At 36.0% G+C, this 22,958-nt stretch overlaps 2 protein-coding genes across 2 annotated transcripts; both read right to left on the reverse strand.

Moving 5' to 3' along the window:
• Positions 1 to 8,220: 8,220 nt before the first annotated feature.
• LOC128013756 (stonustoxin subunit alpha-like) lies at positions 8,221 to 8,976 on the reverse strand. Its single transcript, XM_052596955.1, has 2 exons — positions 8,850 to 8,976; positions 8,221 to 8,765 (listed from the first exon to the last, which is right to left on the reverse strand). The coding sequence occupies exons 1-2, from the start codon at positions 8,914 to 8,916 to the stop codon at positions 8,221 to 8,223; spliced, it is 612 nt and encodes a 203-aa protein (XP_052452915.1). The 5' UTR covers positions 8,917 to 8,976.
• A 1,311-nt stretch (positions 8,977 to 10,287) lies between these two features.
• On the reverse strand, positions 10,288 to 14,377 carry LOC128014060 (protein NLRC3-like). The gene is made up of 5 exons (XM_052597296.1): positions 14,328 to 14,377; positions 11,573 to 13,402; positions 11,191 to 11,345; positions 10,446 to 10,609; positions 10,288 to 10,299 (listed from the first exon to the last, which is right to left on the reverse strand). Exons 1-5 carry the CDS (start codon positions 14,375 to 14,377, stop codon positions 10,288 to 10,290), a joined length of 2,211 nt encoding a protein of 736 aa, XP_052453256.1.
• Positions 14,378 to 22,958: the final 8,581 nt, after the last annotated feature.

A 22,958-nucleotide genomic window follows, 5' to 3' on the forward strand; every position in this document is an offset into this window, starting at 1 on the left:
TCAAATATCTTGAGATGTTATATTAAGCAATTATATTAAGGTACATAATCATTTCTCACTGTTCATTCAGCTTTTACTGTTTGCTTCAATACAACTGTAGAAACTTACCTGAAGTAGAAAAGCTGTAGTTTTGGTAATAATGTGGTACTTGTGATACAAAAATACTGCAGACTTCAGCACTAATTCTTTGTAGTGTAAGCTAAAACAAATGTAAAAACTATAGTCTGTTGTTGTTGTTGTATTTTATTACATGTTCTGGAATTGAAATTAAACAAAGCTGTAAAACTGCTGTTAAAACAAACCAAATGAGTTAATACATCATATTATAAATACCTATATATTATTGCTATGTATATTATTATGTACTACTCAATAAATAATGAATAAATTATCTTCCTAACTCTAGATACAAATGGAGGAGTCTGAGACACTTAATCAGTTCCAGAACGGGGGCGAGGAGCAGAAGGGAATAAAAAAAATCACTTCACTGTCCCTAGTACTGACTGACAACAACAAGCTCTTATTTGCTTTATTAAACAACTTATACTTATCCTGATAGCTAGTGTTTGTGTTGAGTTACAAACAACACAACTGCTTTGAGATCGATCTAATGTTGTGATGATGATCTGAACCACCAGAGGGAGAAAAAGACAAGAAACAAGAGTCACCTTAAAGGGGGGGTGAAATGCTCGTTTTCACTCAATATCCTGTTAATCTTGAGTACCTATAGAGTAGTACTGCATCCTTCAGAACTCCAGAAAGTCTTTATTTTTATTATATTTATAAGAGAAAGATAGTCTGTACCGATTTTTCCTGGAAAAACACGAGCGCCTAGAGGCGTGACGTGTGGGCGGAGCTAAAGAATCAGTAGGCTTTTGAGTTGAGAGCATGTGGAAACTGTGACACAGATCCAGAGGCTGAAATTGAACAAGAGCAGCATCAGCAAAGGCGGTATGCTATGTGGTATGTACTGAAACTGTATATATTTGCTTAGCGGTTTTTGAAAATGACTAAGTTCCACTTTATGTCACCTTTTTTTTTATTTATTTTTTTAAGCTGTACATGTGGAAAGTGCAGTTTGATGACAACATCGCATGTTGTTTACTTGATTTGCTTACGCGCTGATAGCTAAGTTAACAACACAGAGATATTTGAAGCAGTTTTACTCACCGCATGCGGTTCCAAAACACGATCGTGACCCTTTTCCGTTGGGACTGCATTATCCTTAAGAAATAAACGATGTGCAATCCGAAATGCAGGGAACAAACAAAAACACTTGCACAACTCCGTTGATGCTCTGTAAAAATAAACTCCATCCACTGGTCCCTTAATGCTGTTTCTCTTTTGGTAATCTGTGCAGGGTTGTCTTGCCCTGGCAACCAAAAACACACTTCTTTTGTGACTTTTCGCAACGCTCTCGCTCTGATCAGGCTGTGCTCAGTCTCTCTCTCCTCTGCTATATGGGAGCGTGCGCTCTTCCGGCAGAAGAGCGCGCACTTAGGACCCATATAAGGAAATTCCGCTCCATCTAACGTCACACAGAGCCATACTCAAAAAAAACTTTCCGAAACTTGTGACAAACCGGAAGAGGTTTTTTTGGAACAAAAATACTCCTTCAAACGTACAACTTAATTTTTGAAACTTTGTCCATGTTTAGCATGGGAATCTAACTCTTTAACAGTGTAAAAAACTCAGTATGCATGAAATAGCATTTCACCCCCCCCCTTTAACTAGTTGACTAAACGTAAGTAAAAGACAGAATAACATTTTGAGGGTTTAAGTCTATCCCAGGACATTTGAGTGGCACCATATTGTGGTAAGTTCAGAATTTCTCTTGTACAAATGCTAGAATATGAGATGCTTGTTGAAACTCATGACGTGCATTTAAAAAATATAAATAAAATAAAATACAACAACAACAGAGTGCAGTTTTCACATTTGTTTTAGCTTACACTACAACGAATTAGTGCTGAAGTCTGCACTACTTTTGTATCACAAGTACCACATTATTACCCAAACTATTTATTTATTCATAAATTGTTTGGATAGTGACAGTAGGAACAACAAAAGTGAGTGTAGTTCTTATGGTGAAGGGAGTGTAATAACGCAAATTGAAAAATTTCAAACAGAAAAGTGTGAGGTGGGAAAGGTTAAGAATTGTTTCTAGTGTGTTTTGTGCATTAAACTGTTACAAGTTTTAGGTCAGTGTTGTGCTTATGGGACTATGGATTTAGAGGAACAAACTGCAACACTGAAATTTGGGTGGGTGAAGGAAGGATCACACATTCTTTTTATTGAGGAACAGAATTTTTTCTGTGTTGGGGCTTAGACGATTCCTCCTTTTAGACAGAACCTCTCCAGCCTTGGAAAAGATCCTTTCGCATGGAACAGAGGATACAGGGGAACATAAAAATGTCAGTGGCAGCTGGTATAAATGAGGATAGAGATGTTTATGTTGAGCCCAATATACTAGTGGATCCTCAGATCTTGTGAGATTCACTTTGGATAAATATTGATTTGATTGATAATGATTGTTAGTAATCTGTGCGTGCTCGTGCAGTGCTCGATAATGCCTGAGCATGGAGGAGGTGTTATTGTTGTATGTCAGCTCCTTTAGGCACAGCAAGCATTTCACCTAGAAACATAAATGAATAGACATGAAATATAATACAGCCTTATCGTGAGTATTATTATTAGATCAAGACAGTAAAACAATAATAATACAAATACATTATTGTGACCCACCATTTAAAAAAAACTCCCAGACAGGGGAGGATTTCCTCTTTCTTGCTGGCTCCATTACAAGGAAAAAGGAAACAAATCCAAAAGGGCAATCCAAATCAAAAAGCAGTCCAGTCCAAATCCAAAAAACCAAAGCAATCCAAAAAATCTTAACTAATTAATATAACAATACTATAACTAATTTAATTAATAATAACAATATACTATAACTAATCTAACCTGATATAATCTAATAATATACAGCCCTAACACATATATGACACAATAACGATGACGACACAACTATCTAACTCTAACTCTGACTCTACTACAACTGATTCATCTACTCCTGACAACACCCACAAGGTGGCGTGCCAGTGCAGGAGAGAGACTTTTTGGTTTTGATTGTTAAGCGAGTTTGTCATGTTAATATTGCCTGTTTTGACTGCCCTAAGAACTCCTTATGTGTGAGCTTTAAAAGTTTTAAAATCAATTTAATTTTGTCTATGCACACTAGTTTAGGGATTTGTGCCACTCTCTGTATTTTTGTTTGATTAGTTGGAGCAGTTTAGTCACAACGTTGCGGACGGTGAAGACTTTTTCTTTGATCTTTTCTTTTTAGTTTGGGGTAGGTGGAAATGGTTAAGTTAGTCAGTTTCCTTTTTGATTACGTTATTTTATGTTGTTTGGCACAATCCAGGTTTCTTATTTGTTCTCCTCAGTTCCTAAAAATGATCTTTGTGTAAACATTGTTTTTCTTTATTTCTATGTAAAATAGTTATGGTTTTACATTTATTAAATGAACTTTATGTGACTAACTTGGGTCTCTCGTTTTTCTCATTTCATTTAGTGATATTGTTGACAGGTGCCCAAACTGCTTTAATGTTCCCCTTCTCAATCCCTGGATTGTTAAGAGCCAAAGAAGGGTCGTAACACCACAAAAAGAACTTCAGTCTCTCTATAATAGTATTTTTTTTTTCTTTTCTTTTTTGCAGTATCCTGATATAAATCAGGAAACTGGTTTTGGGTGAAAAAAGTAAGAATACAAAGGTTTATTAATCAAGCAATTATAATGTGAGTTTAAAATTTACATTTACATTTACATTTATTCATTTAGCAAACGCTTTTATCCAAAGCGACTTACAGATGAAGACAGTGGAAGCAATCAAAAACAACAAAAAGAGCAATGATATATAAGTGCTATAACAAGTCTCAGTTAGGTTAACACAGTACACGTAGCATGGGCTTTTAAATAATATAATAAATAAAAAGTAGACAGATAGAATAAAAAAAGAATAGAGCAAGCTAGTTAGAGAACTTTACACATATACATAAATGAAAAGAATTGGAAATAGAAATAGAATACAAAAAGATTAGAAAGGTAGTTAGATTTTGTAAAGAATAGAATTAGAATATTGAGTGTTAAAGTTAGAGGATGAAATAAAGACGGAAGAGATGTGTTTTAAGCCGATTCTTGAAGATGGCTAAGGACTCAGCTGTCTGGATTGAGTTGGGGAGGTCATTCCACCAGGAGAGAACATTTAATTTAAAAGTTAAAAATGAAAATGTTAAATTTAAAATGGTTCACTAATTGTCAGTTATTGTGTTAAATTCACTCTTTCTATTCATACAGTTTATCATAACTGCTTATCAATGATTTACAACGCAATTGTAATGAGTTATTAGTCATTGATGAACACCTTTAGAACTTAAATTTAATTTCTGAGTCTTGTTTGTTTCTTCTCTTTAAATTCAGTTCAAATTTACAAAACAACTCATTCTAATAAAATAACATTATGGTCATCTGCCATTAATAGTAGGCCAATCAGGTGGAGGTGTGTTAGTTTGAACCAATTTTAATAACAAAAATTAAATAAAATAAGAGTTTTGGTGTCTGTGAGCATAGGCCTAATAGAGTTATGAGAGTTTTAAGTGAAGAATTAGTTTTGTACTCATGCAACAATTATCAGAGGAGCTTCTATGGAAGTGTTCATCAAATGAATTGAATTGAACTGAAACAAAATGACAGTTCATGAATTAATGAACACACTTAAAGTAAATTTTCTGGGTTGTATCAGACTAGACTATAAGGATAGATATGGCTGAGTTGCTCATTATAAGATTTACAGTAAACACCCTGCAGATTTACAGTGAACAAACTACAGGAACATCTAGATAAACCGATTTATTCACTTTTGTTTCACATTCAGTTCTGAGAACACAGGAAGATCTCAGTGACTCTGCATTTCAATATTCCACACTTAAATTATCAGAACAAAAGCAGAGGGAAGGAAAGTCAAGTCAGTCAAGTCACCTTTATTTATATAGCACTTTAAACAAAACAGATTGTGTCAATGCAACTGAAATAAATTCATTAGGAAAACAGTGTGTCAATAATGCAAAATGACAGTTAAAGGCAGTTCATCATTGAATTCAGTGATGTCATTATCTCAGTTCAGTTTAAATAGTATCTGTGCAATCATTTGCAATCAAATAAATGATATGGCTGTAGATGAAGTGTCCCCAACTAAGCAACCCAGAGGCGACAGCGGCAAGGAACCGAAACTCCATCAGTGACAGAATGGAGAAAAAAACCTGAAGAAGAGAAACCAGGAGAAACCAGGCTCATTTGGGGGGCCAGTTCTCCTCTGACCAGACGAAACCATTAGTTCAATTCAAGGCTGCAGCAAAGTCAGATTGTGCAGAAGAATCATCTGTTTCCTGTGGTCTTGTCCTGGTGCTCCTCTGTGACAAGGTCTTTACAGGGGATCTGTATCTGGGGCTGTAGTTGTCCTTTCTAGGTGCTGATCCATCTGGGCTGGATTGAATTGTACCAATTTTTTAATGAATGAATGCCACAGTATGTATAAGTATTGTCAAATAATAAAAAAATATATAATTGTAATTGTACATTAATAATTGTAAATAAATTTTTGATTTTAACTGTGATATTACACTTGAAGGTAATATAAATTAAAATGTTATCATTGCTTACAAATAGCTATTTTTAAAAACAAGACAAATAATTTGAATAAAAATTGGTCAATTATATTCTAGTTTACCATAATTGCTTGTCCTTACATTTTCCACCTTACAAAAAAAAATATGAATCATAGTAATTTTAAAATTCTATATATCTAATATTCCTACACAATTGGTCAAAAACACTGAAATTCAGCTAATTGTGTTTAACTTCTTTTTAAACTAATGAATACAATGTAATTTTAAAGGGTTAGTTCGCCCAAAAATGAAAATTATGTCATTAATAACTCACCCTTATGCTGTTCCAAACATGTAAGACCTCCTTTTATCTTCGGAACACAGTTTAAGATATTTTAGATTTAGTCCGAGAGCTCTCAGTCCCTACATTGAAGCTGTGTGTACGGTCCACTGTCCATGTCCAGAAAGATAAGAGAAACATCATCAAAGTAGTCGCATTACGCATTAATCCACAAATGACTTAAGCTGTTCACTTTTTTTAATGTGGCTGACACGCCCTCTGAGTTCAAACAAACCAATATCCCGGAGTAATGCATGCACTCAAACAGTACATTGACTGAACTGCTGTGATTAACACCGAGCCCAGCCAGATAACGAACAATAGACTGACTCGTTCACGAGTGAAGAACCGGTTGCATCGGTGTTTGGATCACCAGTAGTTCTTTCGGACAGTTCAATTCAATAAACCGGTTGAAGAAAACGGTTCATCGGTTCTTTTGCACTCGACGTAATGGCGTCATTTGCGATGATTGCCCTTGATTCAAGCCTTCGGTTTACCCGCGCTCATAACACTAGCACAGAATCAGTTCAGAATCAATCACCAAAAGAATCAGTTCAGTTCAGACGCTCTGTGTGTCGGTCTGCTTCTTAAACTGTGTTCTGAAGATAAAAGGAGGTCTTACAGGTTTGGAACAGCATAAGGGTGAGATATTAATGACATAATTTTCATTTTTGGGCAAACTAACCCTTTAAAGTAAGTAAAATGCAGTTAATGTCTGAAATAATTACATTCAATTCTATAATAGTATAAACTTTTAAAGTATGCTAGGATATATTATTTCCATAATAAGCACACTTTTTTTTAACATTAGGGGTACATCTCATGTTTCTCAATGCAGTGTGTCTGTGTCATGCTGCACATTCACCTCTAGATGGAGACAATTCAAAACAATTCAATCTCAGGCTCCAATCCTAACCCACCATGAACTTCCTGTCAGAGACGGTTAACCTCTGTGCATTGAAATAATGTTATGACCTAGCTTAGTGTACAAATGATAATGATTAATGTATTTATTCACATAATATTAAGCTTCTCTGCTATGTTTAGTATCATGTAAATTAGTAGATTAGTTAGAACCGGGTTTAATAACAATATGACAATAGTTTGGTATCTGTGAGTGAAGTCCACATAGAAATATTGAAGTTTTAAGGGAATAATTAATTTTTGTCTTAATTCAATAATTGTCAGAGGAGCGTCTGACAAGGATCTGATCTCTGTAAAGGGGAGCAATATATTGTGAAAGTCCTCATCAAACTGCACTGAATCCAACTAACAGTTCATTAATTAATGAACACACTGAAAGTACTTGATCTGAGTCGTGTCAGACTTCACTCTGTGGATAGAAAAGGGTTGAGCTGATCATTATAAAATTTACTATAAATACTCTACAGATTTACATTAAACACTGCAGATTTACACTGAACACACTCCAGGAATAGTACATCTGGAGAAACTGGTTCGTTTGCTTTTGTCTCACATTAAGGCGACTCTTCATAAAATGCAGATTAATCCAAACACAGACTTTCTATTTCAGAAAGTAGACAATAAAGTGATGGTAATAAGTAAGAGTTTATTGAATAGTTTTCCATGCTCAGTTAGACATCGTCTGAGCAACACAATTTCAACAAGTGTTTTTATACCAAAACTACTAAATTACTGCTTTACAACATCATGATATGGTAATGAATCCTTGAAACAGAGACTGTGTCTTTCACGTATCTACTTACTTGTGAAGGCAACGCAGCACACAACACACAGTTAGAATAAACAGCTACAGAATAACAACATTACGATTGCAGTACATATATATTATATATGTGTAGGAAGTAATATTATAGAGATAAAGAAACAACATGAATGACGTACAATACAAATGTGTGTTTGCTCTCTTCAATATGCTCTATTATAGACCATAAATATCACATATGTTATTAATTTCTGTAGTTACATCTATAATCATACTTTTGACCCTATCACTATCCCTTAACCTGTCCTTAACCTTAATCATATTCCACATCAATAGCAGTGACAATATTTTGCAATATAATATAAAGACAATAAATGTATATGTATGTTACAGACATCCAATACAAAGACAGGTTGAGTATACATAATAGTTTTACACAATCATGTAATCACTATTTATGTAGTTAATTTCATACATTATATACTGTACTTCATATATCTCATCTTCTAATAATCAGACATAGGACCATGACTCAGTTGTTTGTCTGTTGTGTGATCTTACACAGTGACAGTGAAGAATTAAAAACCTTAAATCCAGCATAGAGGGGTTCAGTGAATGTGGTGTTGAATGTGTGTAAGAGTGTGAGTGTGTGTGGGTGTGTGTCAGAGACGCTGTAGAAGGACAGAGTGCCGGCCGGCCAGTCCAGATATACTCCTACTCTTTTAGGGGAGGGTAAAGGGGCAGGGATGTTGTGGCTCTCATTGTTGTGCCAGACAACAAATCCATCAACAGTGCAGAAGAGACACCAGGACTTGTCATTGTATCCAAACTTACCAACAGTCCCTTCTTTGCTGATTGTTTTATAGGCCACTGCTACACGAGCCCAGCCGGTCCGCTCAACCTCCCAGTAATGACGTCCATTCAGACTCTCTCGACACAGAACCTGAGGAATATCTTTAAATCTCTCTGGATGATCAGGATACAGCTGGTGTTCATCCACATATTTCACCTCTCCGTTCCCAGACAGAATGAGTTGAGTGCTCGCTGTGTTTGGATCCAGTGTGAGATCACAGAAATCTAAACCCCGAGAGAGACAAAACAAATGTACAATTTTGTTTGTTTACATTAAATGTGCAAGAGTGTGCCAGACAAAGAACCTACATTTTTGCAGTCCTGGTTGGATCCTGAAAGGCTCTCCATGGTCCAAACTAAAATGACACACAAACATACAGACATAAAGTAATTGGAAGAGTTATTCACATACAGTCCTTAAATGTAATGAATCCAGTTATTTTGCTTACCATTTTCTCAATATATATTGTAACAAAGCAGTTTACAGACCTGTACATCACAATTTTTGTATATATTCAGTCATTAGCGAACAGCTTTACAGGAAATATGAGTTACAAGTTTTTGTTTTGTTTTTATGATAGTGTACTTTAGACATTGTACTAAATAAAAGTAACTTTGCAACTTCATGTGAACTAACTCTGATTAGAGTATTAGTAGACTGTTAGGTTAGAGTTGGTGTTAATAGAATAAACTGACATGTACTTGCAAAGCTTGCAAAGTAACTTATAGGGCCCTATCTTGCACCCAGCGCAATTGACTTTGTACACCGACGCATGTGTCATTCCTATTTTGCACCCGCGCAAAGCGCGCTTTTCCCTCCACAGAGGCATGTCGCTAAACTAGTGAATGAACTTGCGCTCCCTGGGCGGTTCAGCGCAAAAAAGGAGGCGTGTTCCGGCGCAAACAATCCCTGGTGCTATTTTGATGTTCCATTAAACAATTGCGCCACTGACCAGAAAAAACCTAGTCTAAAGTCAGTGGCGCGTTGCGCGTTGTTCATTCTGCTATTTTAAGGGCGCATGCTTGACCATAATGTATAGCGTGCACAACGCGCATACACTTTGCTCATGTAATCTACACAGATGCAACAGTTATTTTTGCAAATCATAAATTGTTACACTAAAAAAATATTAACACTTGAGATGACGGAAATCATTGTGGTGTGACACGAAGATGTGAAAAAATAAATCTAGCTTACAAATTATTCAGGCTAATTGTAGTAATTAAGGATCAGACCTGTTTGAGGTCATATATGTATAAGGACATCTGACAAATTGGTTTGTCCGTCAAGAACCAGGAAAAAAAAAAATCGATGAAACAATTGTGGCTATTTCCTCCCACGCCTGTTTAACCGACGCTATTTTGGGTGGGTTTCTCCCATCCCCATACAACACAACTTCTCTGTCTTTCACTGCTCTTACAAGAACATCAGTCTCCTCGGCTGTGAACCGCTCCTGCCGTGCGCCTGGTAAATACGCCATAATAATAGCAATCTATAATGGAACTTGCGCACCTGCTTTTAAAGGGAATGTTGGATGACGCTCTGATTGGTTTATTTCACGTTACGCCCAAACCACACCTATGAATAATGAAGCTACTTCAGACCAACCCATTTTAGATTTGCGCCGGGCGCAAGAGCCATTTATCCCGCCGGGAAAATAGCAACAGCGCCGAGACCCGCCCACAAAGTTACTTGCGCTTCGCGCTTTGACACTTGCGTTTCAGATCGTTAAAATAGGGCCCATAGTCAGTGGATTGTCTGTTGGGGAACAGCAGATATTAAGCAGAGGGTCTAATAATACTCTAATAATTGTTAGTTGACTTAAACTTGCAATTTTACTTTTAGTCTACAGAATGTCTGTAGTGGATAGATAAATTATTTGAGGATAGGGATTTAATTAGTACATGCAGAGATGTGAAGTGTGGGCTCTTGCTGCACACATTATTTCTAAACTTGAACCCCACATACTTGAGTGTCTTTATTTGAGAGCGAAGCTGGACTCCTGATTGTCCTGGGTGATTGTAGCTCAGATCCAGCTCTCTCAGGTGTGTAGGGTTTGAGCTCAGAGCTGAAGACAGATAACGACAGCCTTCCTCTGTCACCATACAGCCAGACAACCTACAAACACACATCAACAGATTACATCATCTGTGAAGCACTCAGCTCTCAAATACCTGAGGAATCAATGTTGATCTCTGTTTTTAAACCAGCATGCATGGATTTCTCGTCTTATAAAATTATATGGATAAATACTCTGAAGTGACAAGAAAGATCATGTAACAATCAATCAAATCCAACACAACATTTTGAAACAGGCTTTTTTAATCTAAATATTTTAAATTAACAGCACATTAAAAACACAACTCTGAGTGCTGAACTTTGGTCATGAAAAAGAAAACATAATGCACACTTAATATTATATTAGTGTAATCTACAGACATTGATTGACTTTCAGAAGGGCTTTTTTATTTTTTAATCGGACATCAAGTCTTTAGGCAAACCACCTTGTCAGCTTGATTTCAAAGAATTAACTGGGCAAAAAGAGGGAAGGTGTTGGGTGACAACTGATCTTAAAGACCTGCTGCCTTGACAAATCTTGAGAATTTATGAATGTGTGATATTCTAAAGACCTCAGTATCTTCAGTTTACACTTTTGACTCTTCAGTCCATCAGAAAGCAACTTCACTCCTGAATCCTGCAAGTCATTGTTACTCAGATCCAGCTCTCTAAGGACAGAGTTTGACGATTGTAGAGCAGATGACACAATCTTACAATGTTCATCAGTGAGATTACAGCCAGTAAAACTGAAACAGAACAGAACACAAAATTATCAAATTCTTAACCTCATTCTACAATTAACATTGCAATGTCTATTTAATTGCTGTTTTAAAGAATGGATGCTGGTTTAGGCTGGTTCTTAAGGCCAGGCATTAAAACATACCTAACCAGCATATGCTGTTTTAACAGAGTAGAAAAGTGTAATTCCATTCAGAAAGGACTCTTTATTGTAAGACATGGGTTAAACACTCACAGAGCTTTTCTGCAGTTGATCACAGCTGATATCAGTCTTCTTCTACCTTCATCTGATGTGTTGTATTTCTTGAGATCCAGCTCATCCAGCACTTCCTCTGACATCTGAAGCATGTAGGCGATTGCTGAGCAGTGAGATGGAGAGAGTTTCTTCTCTGAGTGTTTGTCTGATTTCATAAACTCCTGAATCTCTCTGGACAGAGTCTGATCCTTCACTTCCAGCATACAGAGGAACAAATTGATGGCTCTTTCAGTGGAGACGGCTTGTCCATCTTTGATCTTCTCTTTAATGTAAAGTGTGGTTTTATTGATGCTCTCTGAGCTGTTTTCTGTGTGTGTCAGCAGATCCCCTAAGAGTCTCTGATTGGACTCCAGTGAGATGCCCAGCAAGAACCGCAGGAACAGATCCAGGTGTCCATTTTTACTTTCTAAAGATTTATCTACTGCACCTTTATGCAAATTGTGCATTGAATCAAAAACTTTCAGAGCTTTCATTGTGATGCTTAAATAGCAATAAAAGACATAGAAAGCAGCAAAAAACTCTTGAACGCTCAGATGAATGAAGCAGTAGACTTTCCTCTGATGAATCACTGATTCTTCCTTCAAGATCTCAGTGCAAATCTCAGAAAACACTGAGGCGTCAGTGATGTCTATGCCGCTCTCAATCAGGTCCTCCTCATAGAAAATCACATTGCCCTTCATCAGCTGATTGAAAGCCACTTCAGCAAGTTTCACAATCACTTCTCTGTCAGATTTCAGGAGTTTCTCTGGAGTTACACTTTCATCAGACTTTCTCTTAATCTGAATCAGCAGAAAGTGGATGTACATTTCAGTCAGAGTTTGAGGGATTTCTGCACTGAGATCTTTTTTCAGGAGGTTTTGAAGCACAGTGGATGAGATCCAGCAGAAGACAGGGATGTGGCACATGATGTGGAGGCTTCTTGCTCTTCTGATGTGTAAGATTATTCTGCTGGCTTGATCCTGGTCACTAATTCTCTTCCTGAAATATTCCTCTTTTTGAGGGTCATTAAAACCCTGAATTTCTGTCACACGGTTAATGTATTTGGAGGGGATCTGATTGGTTGCTGCTGGTCTGGAGGTGATCCAGATGAGAGCAGAGGGAAGCAGATCTCCTCTGATGAGGTTTGACATCAACACACCCACTGATGAAGATTCATTCACATCACAAACTTTCTCATCATCTGAGAACATCAGCGTGATTCTGCTTTCATCCAGACCATCTAGGATGAACACAACTTTACAATCCTCATAAATCTTTGAGTCCAGATCTTGAAGCCCAGTATGGAAGTCCAGCAGAAGTCTGTGAAGACTGTACTGATGATGTTGAATCAAGTTCAGCTCTCGAAATGGAAACACAAACATGAAATCTACATCCTGATTGTCTTTTCCCTCGGCCCAGTCCAGAATGAACTTCTGCACAGAGACAGTTTTTCCAATTCCAGCAATGCCTTTAGTAAGAACAGTCTTGATTTTCTCTTTCTCTTCACATCCTGGTTCAGGTAATGGTTTAAAGATCTCATTACAGCTGATTGGATTGTGTTGTGTTCTGGGTGTTTTCTCCATCTGTAAAACCTCATGTTCTTCATTCACTCCTTGTCTCTCTCCTTCTATGATGTAGAGCTGTGTGTAGATTCTGTTCAAGAGGGTTTCATTTCCTTGTAGTTTATTTCCCTCAAAGAAGTGTTCATACTTCTTTTTCATGTTGCTTTTTTGTTGGTCTTTGAATTTCTGAAGAATAGCTTCAGGTCTATCTTTAATGATGTGGATCTGATTGTTGGATGCAAATCTTTTCATCTCCATACTCCTCGAACTAAAAAAAAGAACAGCCAAAATAGAATAACAGTAATTACAATGGCTGTTGAAGATGGTCAGAAACATATCAGTGTGGATTGTATATGTTGCATATATTACAGAACATTTAGTGTTCATTATGGTTTTTTAAATTGAACTGCAGTAAATCAGCAGGTAAATATGTATACTTACTGTGGGACAGAGGTCCCTTTTCCATCACTGAATGTAAGGTGTAAAGGCATGGATCTTGTACTTCTCATAGACCCACTGCTGCTGGGTCCTGCAGATTCTGATCTCAGTCTCGTATTTCTGTTGATAGTGACAAAAGACAAACAAGTATGCATAGTATATATGAACACACACAGTACTATTGTATATTAAGATACACATTTGTACAACTTGATAAACAGACAAGCATTGTCCATTAATGATTTTTCCCCTTTTATTTAACATTCAGTATTGTTGTAATTATTAAAGCCATTTTAATTATTATTATTGTATTTGTTTAATAAATGATACTTATTGAAATGTTGTAAAGAACAAACTATGACTGGAACAATATTACATTGACATTTATTTTATTTAGTTAAGACACATTCAGTTAAATCTAAATACAGATCGAGATTCAGATAATTTGACACAGCACTGACTGACATCAGCCAATGCAAACAATCACTAGATAAAAGTTTGTCACATCTCAGAAATTCTGCAACTCATCAAATACTGATTGAACATGGCAACAGAAGCCAACATGGGTAATACACTGATCCAACAAACCCAACAAATATGTCTTATAGCGCTGTTCAGAATCTGTTGGTGCAGTGTGAATAAGTCTACAGAAATCAAACCCTTGATCTTGTCATTGTGAGAGCTGTGCTCTACTGTCTGAGTTACAGAGATATAATTCACCTTCATAAAAAAATGCAAAAGTGCTGATGCCATACCTGGAGTCACTGGAGGTGTCTTCATTCTCTCTTTTCTCATGGAAACTCATTTTGGAAGCACTTTCCCCAAATTCTAAATGTATATGTATATAAATGTCACATTTTAATTAAATTAACTCACAACAGATGTAAGCACTTCTGTATTGCTCCTTTAAAGTAACGAGATTAAATGAGATAAACATATCCCTCACTGATTTCAAAATTCAATATAAAAGATACAGTTTAAAAGACAAAAAAATAAAAAAATAATAATAAACAGATGCACAGTTTAATCCAGACTATTTTCAGTATCTTTGGATACTCGCCTGTTCAGCAGAATGTGCAGTTTTGTGTAGAACAAACGATAATGTTCTGCACAATGTGTTTTTACTCAGATTAACTCAATACAGTTTAACTCAAGATCAGCTTGTGTGAGTAACTGCCGTACATCATTTGCAGTGTGTATTCACAGAAAATATGTAATCATTTATAAATATTAGCTCAATTTTTTTTTCATTCTTCACTGTTCATTCAGCTTTTAATGTTTGTGACAGTACAATTATGGATATTTACCTGCAGTAGATAAGCAGTATAGGTTTAGTTATAATGTCGTACCTGTGATACAAAAGAAATGCAGAACTCAGCTCTACTTTGCTTGTACTGTAAGCTAAAGCAAATATATAAAAACTACAGATGTTTTTTTTTTTTTTTTGAAGTACACATCATGACTTTTAACAAACATCTCATATTCAGGCATTTGTTCAAGAGAATCAACAATCATTGGTTTATTGATTCTGTCCGATAAATAGTATAATTAGTACAGTTTAAAAGTTTAAAATTATTCTGCCAACAAAATATCTTTAAATTCCCAATAATGTACCATTACAATTATGATTACCAACTTATTTCTACATATCTACTGTATGTGGTTACATAAAGAACAAATTCTGAACTTACCGCACTGTGCTGCCACTTAAAAGTCCAGGCATAGAATTAAACTCAAAGTATTATCCTTTCTTTTACTTTCATTTAGTCACCTGGTCAAAGGTGACTCTTGTCTCTTTCTCGTCTTGTTCTCCCTCTAGTGGTGCAGAGCATCATCATCATCATCATCATCATCATCTCAGGTGAGTCTCAAAGCTGGTGTGTTGTTTGTAACTCAACACAGACAATATGAATGGAAATTAAACTAGCTTTCAGGATGTGTATGCTGTGTTATATATCGAAAATAAGGGATTTCTGTTTGTTTGTTTGTCAGCACTAATGACAGTGTTCTGCTGAATTTTGACTCTTCTTCTCCTCATCCTCCTTCAGGAACTGATGACATGTCTCAAACGCCTTCATCTGTAATAATATATTCTATGTAACAAAATAATAACATTTGGGTATTGTATAAATATGTATGGACTCATCTGGTTTGTTTTTAGCAGAAGTTTCAGAGATTTGTTTGATGTAATTTCCAGATCCTGCTTCAGCACATTGACTTACACCTCCAGCTCCCCCTGCAGGAAACAAGACAATTAATTTTTCTAAAAAGTTTTCAATTTATAATGTCAGCTTACATATGTGATTATCTCATATTATTCTGTTGTATTGACAGTTCAACATTCAAGGAGACTTTGGAATATGAGTAAAAGCATACTCCGCAACTAGAAAAGGTACTGACTGTCTCTCAAGTAGTGTGTCTAATTGGATACAAATGTGTGATTAGTGAAGTGGTGTATGGGAAATGTAGTCCAATACAGTCAATATGATGAGTTAGTGACCTCTGGTGGTGTACAAATTGAAGTCCATGAACCGGATTCATGACAGTTTGTTAGAACAGCTGTTGGATTTTACAGTGTATAGTTATTCACAACTGATTGGTAACATGCGTGTTCTGAAAGATGAGTCTGAAAGTAGTTGTTTTTAAAGCTGCTTTAAATGACTGAACAAACATAATATGAATGAAAATAAACTTAACACAACAACAAAATACAAATTGAACTTGCATACTACATCACCTTTTGTTTAGAAGTAAGCCTACAGCCATAAGCCTAAACATGCTTTATTTTATGTTTACATTAAAAAGGAATAGTTCTCACAAAAAAAAAAAAAAAAAAAAAAAAAACACAAAAAACTGAAAGTTCTTCATTTAATCAGAAGCTCATTTAAATAGGAAGCAAAAGCTGTTGTGACTTCTGCCCACTTCTTTGCATGGTCAGCACATGCTTCAGTGCTCTGAGAGTGTTTATAGAGCTGTGAGTTTAACACTTCATGACTGAGTTGAGTTGAGATTATTTGACACAAAAAAATAGCAAATCACTGTTACAACCTTCGTGTCAAGGATAAAACAATAATGTTACAATAACTTATTTTCATTGTGGTCCTTCCTTCAAAAAATAGACAGCTGATCTCCATCAGCAGATGTTCAGCGTCCTCACAGGAGCTTCATGATACAGTAAAACTACACAGAGTCAACACACAGAGAACCAACAGTGATCTGTTTCAGTGTTTGAGCTTCACAATTTGATAATTTCCTTCATCTGCAGGTGTTTTCATGATTCAGTGATTGAGCCCTGACCATCTCAATGTAAAAAAAGAAGACAAAATATGAATCAAGAGAGGCACACTAAATATTTATTATCTGAAATAATATTTATGTGAATGTTAATAAAAAAAGAGATCATTATAGTTTAAAAATATTTTACATTTTTAATGTATACAGTTAAATAACATTGTAACAATGTATACATTAAAATAAATCTAATAAATAAATCTATAAATATTATATAAATATTAATCAGTTTATGTACTTCATCTCCATTAATTTATTTGACAACAATACTAAATCCACCAAACCCTTAATAAACACCTAAAAAACTAAACATGTAACTCTGAAAACCACATTAGAGCATTGCCAAACAGTCAAACATTAAGATTGTGTATGAATGTATGTTGTGAGAAGATGATCATTAATATCAAGTCTAGTTTCAGCCCAGTAAAGTAAGTATATTTTCCAGAAGAATCACCAGGATCTTTACAAACTTCTTTCAATGAGTTTACTAAATATAAGTTGGGCATACATGTGTGGTTCTTAAACAAATAACACATATTAAGGCGACTCATTCATAGTAAGAAAAAAAAAAAAAAAAATTATCCCCAGTTGAATAAAATAACAATTAATTTCTACTGTGAATTAATAAAGTATTTCTATAGCAATGTCGAGTGATTTATTCTCTTTACACACAGAAGAGGCCATCACTAGCATGTGAATGAACTCTTATTTGACAATCAGCAGACATGTCACAGTGTCTGGGTTGTGTCCCTGGGTTTCCACTAGATGTCCTCCTTTCCCACGGTGTCTGGCACTTTATTAAATGTCTGTTCCCTTATTTGGTCACCTTCCTCCTTGTTTGGGTTAATTGATTATTCCCCACCTGTCTCCATTTCCCTCATTACCTTCTGTGTATTTATACCCGGTCTGTCTGAGTATGTGTCACGGAGTCCTTGTCTAATGCCTAATGATTATTCATGTCCGTAAAATCAGTCTTGCCCTTGCCTTGTCTTCTTGTTTTGTTTTCATGTTTGGATTGTGTTTGGTATTGACCCCTGCCTGGACTGTTTACCCCTTTGGATTGCCCTTCAATAAATGTCATACCTGCAATTGGTTCTCACTCTGTGTTTCCTGTAACACCGATCGTGACAACATGAGCTTTTGACAAAGAACTGATGATCAGTTATCTTCAACATATATTATTTTTAAATGTTTTTTCCAGCAGTGGAGAGTTATTTATTTATCTATCATTAAACTTGTCAATTTAAACATCTCCCTCTTATTTTAATTTGAATTAAAACTTGTATTAGAAAATTTTATTCACTATTAATGAGTATTTAATGATGAATTTGTTCTCATAAATCGGTCAGTTTAATTTAGTTATAGACTGTAACATGAAGACACATTCAGTTATCTGCAGCGTCTCAGTAAAGACTGAAAATGAAACACTGTGGCATGAGAAATGGCTTTTATTTAAATAGCTTCTTATTTTTGGCAATTTTATTTTTTTCAGTTCAGAAGTTTAGTGTGTTTTAATTGTTCTTCAGACTCTTCAGGATAGGCAACTGTAATTCAGACTCCAGCAGAGAAACAGACTAACAGTCACTCTGACCTGTAAAACCAGCAGTGCTATAGGAGACCTTCAGCTGTGTGGTGTAAGAACTGTTTCTCCTTGTACCTATAGAAACCTGGAGAAACTCCAAAATTTTTATTTCACAGCATCAACAATCTCAATACAAGAACTCCATCAAGATTCAGTGGAAATGGAGCTGATCATGGAACTGATTTCACTTTGACCATCAGTGGAACCCAGACTGAAGATACAGGAGATTATTACTGTGTGAGTGCACAGTGGATCAGTGGTGGTCCAGTGTTCACACAGTGATAAAGAGTCGTACAAAAACCTCCCTCAGGCCTCATTACATAACCTTTTACACTGATTAAACAAACCAAATTAGATTTAGAAGACAAAATGATGTGGTTGCATCTTCTATCTCATGTCTGCTTTTGTTCAAACTGAACACACTTTTTCACCACTCAGTTGTTATTTCACTTTGGAACTGCTGTGATACATGCAAAAAGACTCATTGGACCCACTTTATATTAAGTGGCCTTAACTACTATGTACTTACATTTTAATTAATAATTTAGTACAACTTATTGTGTACATACATGTTTTTACATTGTACTTATATTTAAAAACAACTACATGTAATTACATCTGTATTTAATTTCTGTAATTACATTTATAATTACACTGTTGACCCATACTTTACACCTTAACCCACCCTTAAACTTACCCATACCTCCAACCCTCTCCCCAACCTTACCCCATCCCACCTCAATAGCAGCAAAAGTGTTTTACAATACAATATGAACACAATAAGTACATTGTACTTATTTATGTAAGTACATAGTAGTTAAGACCACCTAATATAAAGTGGGACTGACTCATTATATAATTATAATATAATTTAGCACAATAGGCATGCTGTTATCTATCCGTCTCTCTGTCTGTCTGTCAGTTCTGAAAATGGACTCAATTAACCCAGCAGACACCACTACAACATAAGAGCCCATCTGTGAAGTCTAGAAGTGGTCCTCAGTGGTCATCAGGTGCATGCTAGGTTTTTATGGCATGTTGCTGGGCATTGGAAGTATAGTTCTGTTCCTAGGTATTTGTATCATGTTGTTTTGCATTGCTAGCATGTAGTTTGCAAATTATCGTAAGTTTATAGATGCTATTGTAGACTGAAAACGGTTTCATTTCAATAAACTTTTAAATAAGTAATTTATAAATTTGGAGCAAACAAAGAATTATTGCGATTTTATATAAGCTACTTAATTTCATTTTATATTACTATGTTGCGAACTACGTTGATGAGAGTAATGTTCACTGTGAAGCTTACACTGCGATGTACCTGAGAGGAAACAGAGTTGAACATCACAGTTGTATATGACATGAGAATAAGGCCTGAAGTTAGGAAGAACACTTTAAGGAATTTAATTATTATTATATTTTCATGATGATAATTTCTTCTCAAATCATCACTTCCCACTGATAGTTATTTACCATGTTCTAAACATCACATCCTTTCTTTTTCTCCCAGATGTAATCGATCTAAGAGGTTGAATAAAAATATTAGGACTTTATTTTTTTAAATTAACTCAACTTAGCAATAGCAAGCTTAAAAGCTAGACAGTTAGCATCAGCTAACAATATTTAAAACTTCCAGTATGGTTATGAATAAACATTCACATCTGTCTACTTGTCTAGTTAATCCAAACAATATAAAAATGTATACCGTTAATAAACAGTATAAAGAAAGACATTACATAGGGCATGCGTAGCATTTTAATGAAACTGTTAACATTACGGCAGCAGGGAATTTGAACTTGAATTGATGTGTCTGCATCGTCTGCATTCAGTTCGGTGGGCTTTAACAGATCAATGTTTACAGCAGATTTTGTTCACAAACATCTGACAGTTTTGACCTAAATATGATTTTCATTTACAAAAATGTATCCTAAATTTCAACATTAATAACTTACTTTTAACAGCATCAGATGTGTTTACGCTCACAAGATCTCCCGGTTCTTATACTTGTGAATTCAGTTCACTGGAGACTCGCACTAAATGGTTAATTTTAATCAGTGAGTTATTGGCTCTAGAACAGCTGCAATTGGCTCATTCTAATCGGTCTTGGTCATTCATGTACATTTATTATGTGTGATTTCACGGAGGTGCCATTTTGAAGGTATCATTGCATTGAGCAGAGAACTGAAAGTGTGCAGAGCCGTGCAGTAAAGACTGATTAAATCATCATACTGGAGAAACAGATGCAAACCAAGTAGTTACTGTATCTAGATAATCTCAGCAATTTTTTTAGGAACCGTAATTTATTTAATTTGTCACTGATGATTAACAATTAACACTGATCCATACTACCTCACGCAAAAAGTTGAGTGCCGCCGGCATTGCTGCCTCCAACTTCATTGGATATTGTCACAAATCGGTCAGGCTCTTCACCCAGCCAATCACAGCGCACCCCATCTCCTGAGTATTAATCACCAGCACCTGTTCGTAATTTACTCACCCATCAGCCACCACATTAAAGCACACACTTCAGTCTCACTAACTGACTGATCTCGTGACTACACAGTGGATTCTTTCTCTGTCTTAGTGACCAGCATTGACTTAACTAGATACTTACCTCTTCTCCAGTGAGAATCTCCTCTCTTCCTTGCAGAGATGGGACCAAGTCACACATGTGCAAGTCTCAAGTAAGTCTCAAGTCTTAACCTTCAAGTCTCAAGTAAGTCCCAAGTATTTTTTTCTTGGGCAAGTCAAGTCAAGTCAAGTCACAAGCTATGTCAAGTCAAGTCCAAGTCAAGTCACCTTAATATTGTTATTTTACCTGCAGAATCTGATCTTAATAAAGTTAAAAGACAAGATATAAGTAACTGTCAGTAAATTAAAATAATTTGGATTTGCATTGTAAATACTCATGTTCGGTAAAATACATCATGGAATCAAACAAAATTGTAACTTCCTAAAATTATTTATTTTTCACTTCTGCCAACAGTGTTTGAAATGTTTTACATTTTCAACATTGAGTCCATAAAACAAATAACAGCTAAACATCCAACAGACTCCTCTCTGAACACCCCTCTCTCTCTCTCTCTCTCTCTCTCTCTCTCTCTTTCTCTCTCTCTCTCTCTCTCTCTCTCTCTCAAACACAGTTTACATACAACATTAAACTGTTACATTTCTCCTCTCTCTCTCTCTCTCTCTCTCTCACACACTCTCTCTCTCTCTCTCTCTCTCTCTCTCTCATAGTATAGAATATAAATATGACGTATTTTCAGTTGTTTCATACTTTTTTGTTATGTACAGTACAGACCAAAAGTTTGGACACACCTTCTCATTCAAAGAGTTTTCTTTATTTTCATGACTATGAAAATTGTAGATTCACACTGAAGGCATTTAAACTATGAATTAACACATATGGAATTATATATGGAATTATATACATAACAAAAAAGTGTGAAACAACCGAAAATATGTCATATTCTTGGTTCTTCAAAGTAGCCACCTTTTGCTTTGATTACTGCTTTGCACTCTCTTGGTATTCTCTTGATGAGCTTCAAGAGGTAGTCACCTGAAATGGTCTTCCAACAGTCTCGAAGGAGTTCCCCGAGAGATGCTTAGCACTTGTTGGCCCTTTTGCCTTCTGTCTGCGGTCCAGCTCACCCCGCCCCTGGAATGCGTTTTTTTGACGGCCTGCTAGCGGATCATTATTTCCAATGCCGTTCACATCACGTCTTTTTTGGCGCAAGTTCGTTATTTCCAATGTAGGAGCGCGGTATGCGCGCTCATAATGGAAGCAACGCGCTCACGACGCGCACCGCATCGAGTTAAAAACATCTAAACTTTTCAGAATGCTGCAAGCGCACTGCAGGTCATGTGACAATAACTAACCAATCAGCTTCATCCTTTCCTGTATCAACGTTGAAAGCTCAGCTAACATGAAAGAACAGCTGTTCATAGCTGTATATGGATTGCCATTTTGAAATGAATTTAGTAGCAGAGCTACTGCGAGCGATTTTTAGTGCTGCAAATCCATTTATCCTTTGCTGAAATTTCTACGTCTTCATTGAGAGAGAGCGTGTCATGGATGCTTAGCAACGACAGATGCCCCAGGAGCACTTCTGCCCGAGCGCTTTGGAAAGAAGGAGAAAGCGGCGCGACTAGCGTTTTCCACACGTTTTTAGTCACAAACTATTGAAGACAAAAGCGATGACCCTCGGTACCTCTCAGGCTGACATGTTGAAGTGATGTGATATCTGATTTAAGTGGGCGTGGTGTGTGTAAGGTAGAGAGGACATGACTGATGATAGTGTCCTGATCCAGTCACGACGCTATTCTCAGCCTGCGCTCCAGCTGAGTAATCAACTTTATTTTAAAAAATAATTTATATATTTTATATTCAAACTGAAAACATGATTTGATTAACACTCAAGTCATTCAAGTCATCGTGTCTCAAGTCAAGTCAAGTCCCGAGTCTTTAACTTCCAAGTCCGAGTCAAGTCTCAAGTCCTAAAAATAGCGACTC

This window comes from Carassius gibelio, chromosome B25, assembly GCF_023724105.1.
Source record: "Carassius gibelio isolate Cgi1373 ecotype wild population from Czech Republic chromosome B25, carGib1.2-hapl.c, whole genome shotgun sequence".
Taxonomy (NCBI): domain Eukaryota; kingdom Metazoa; phylum Chordata; class Actinopteri; order Cypriniformes; family Cyprinidae; genus Carassius; species Carassius gibelio.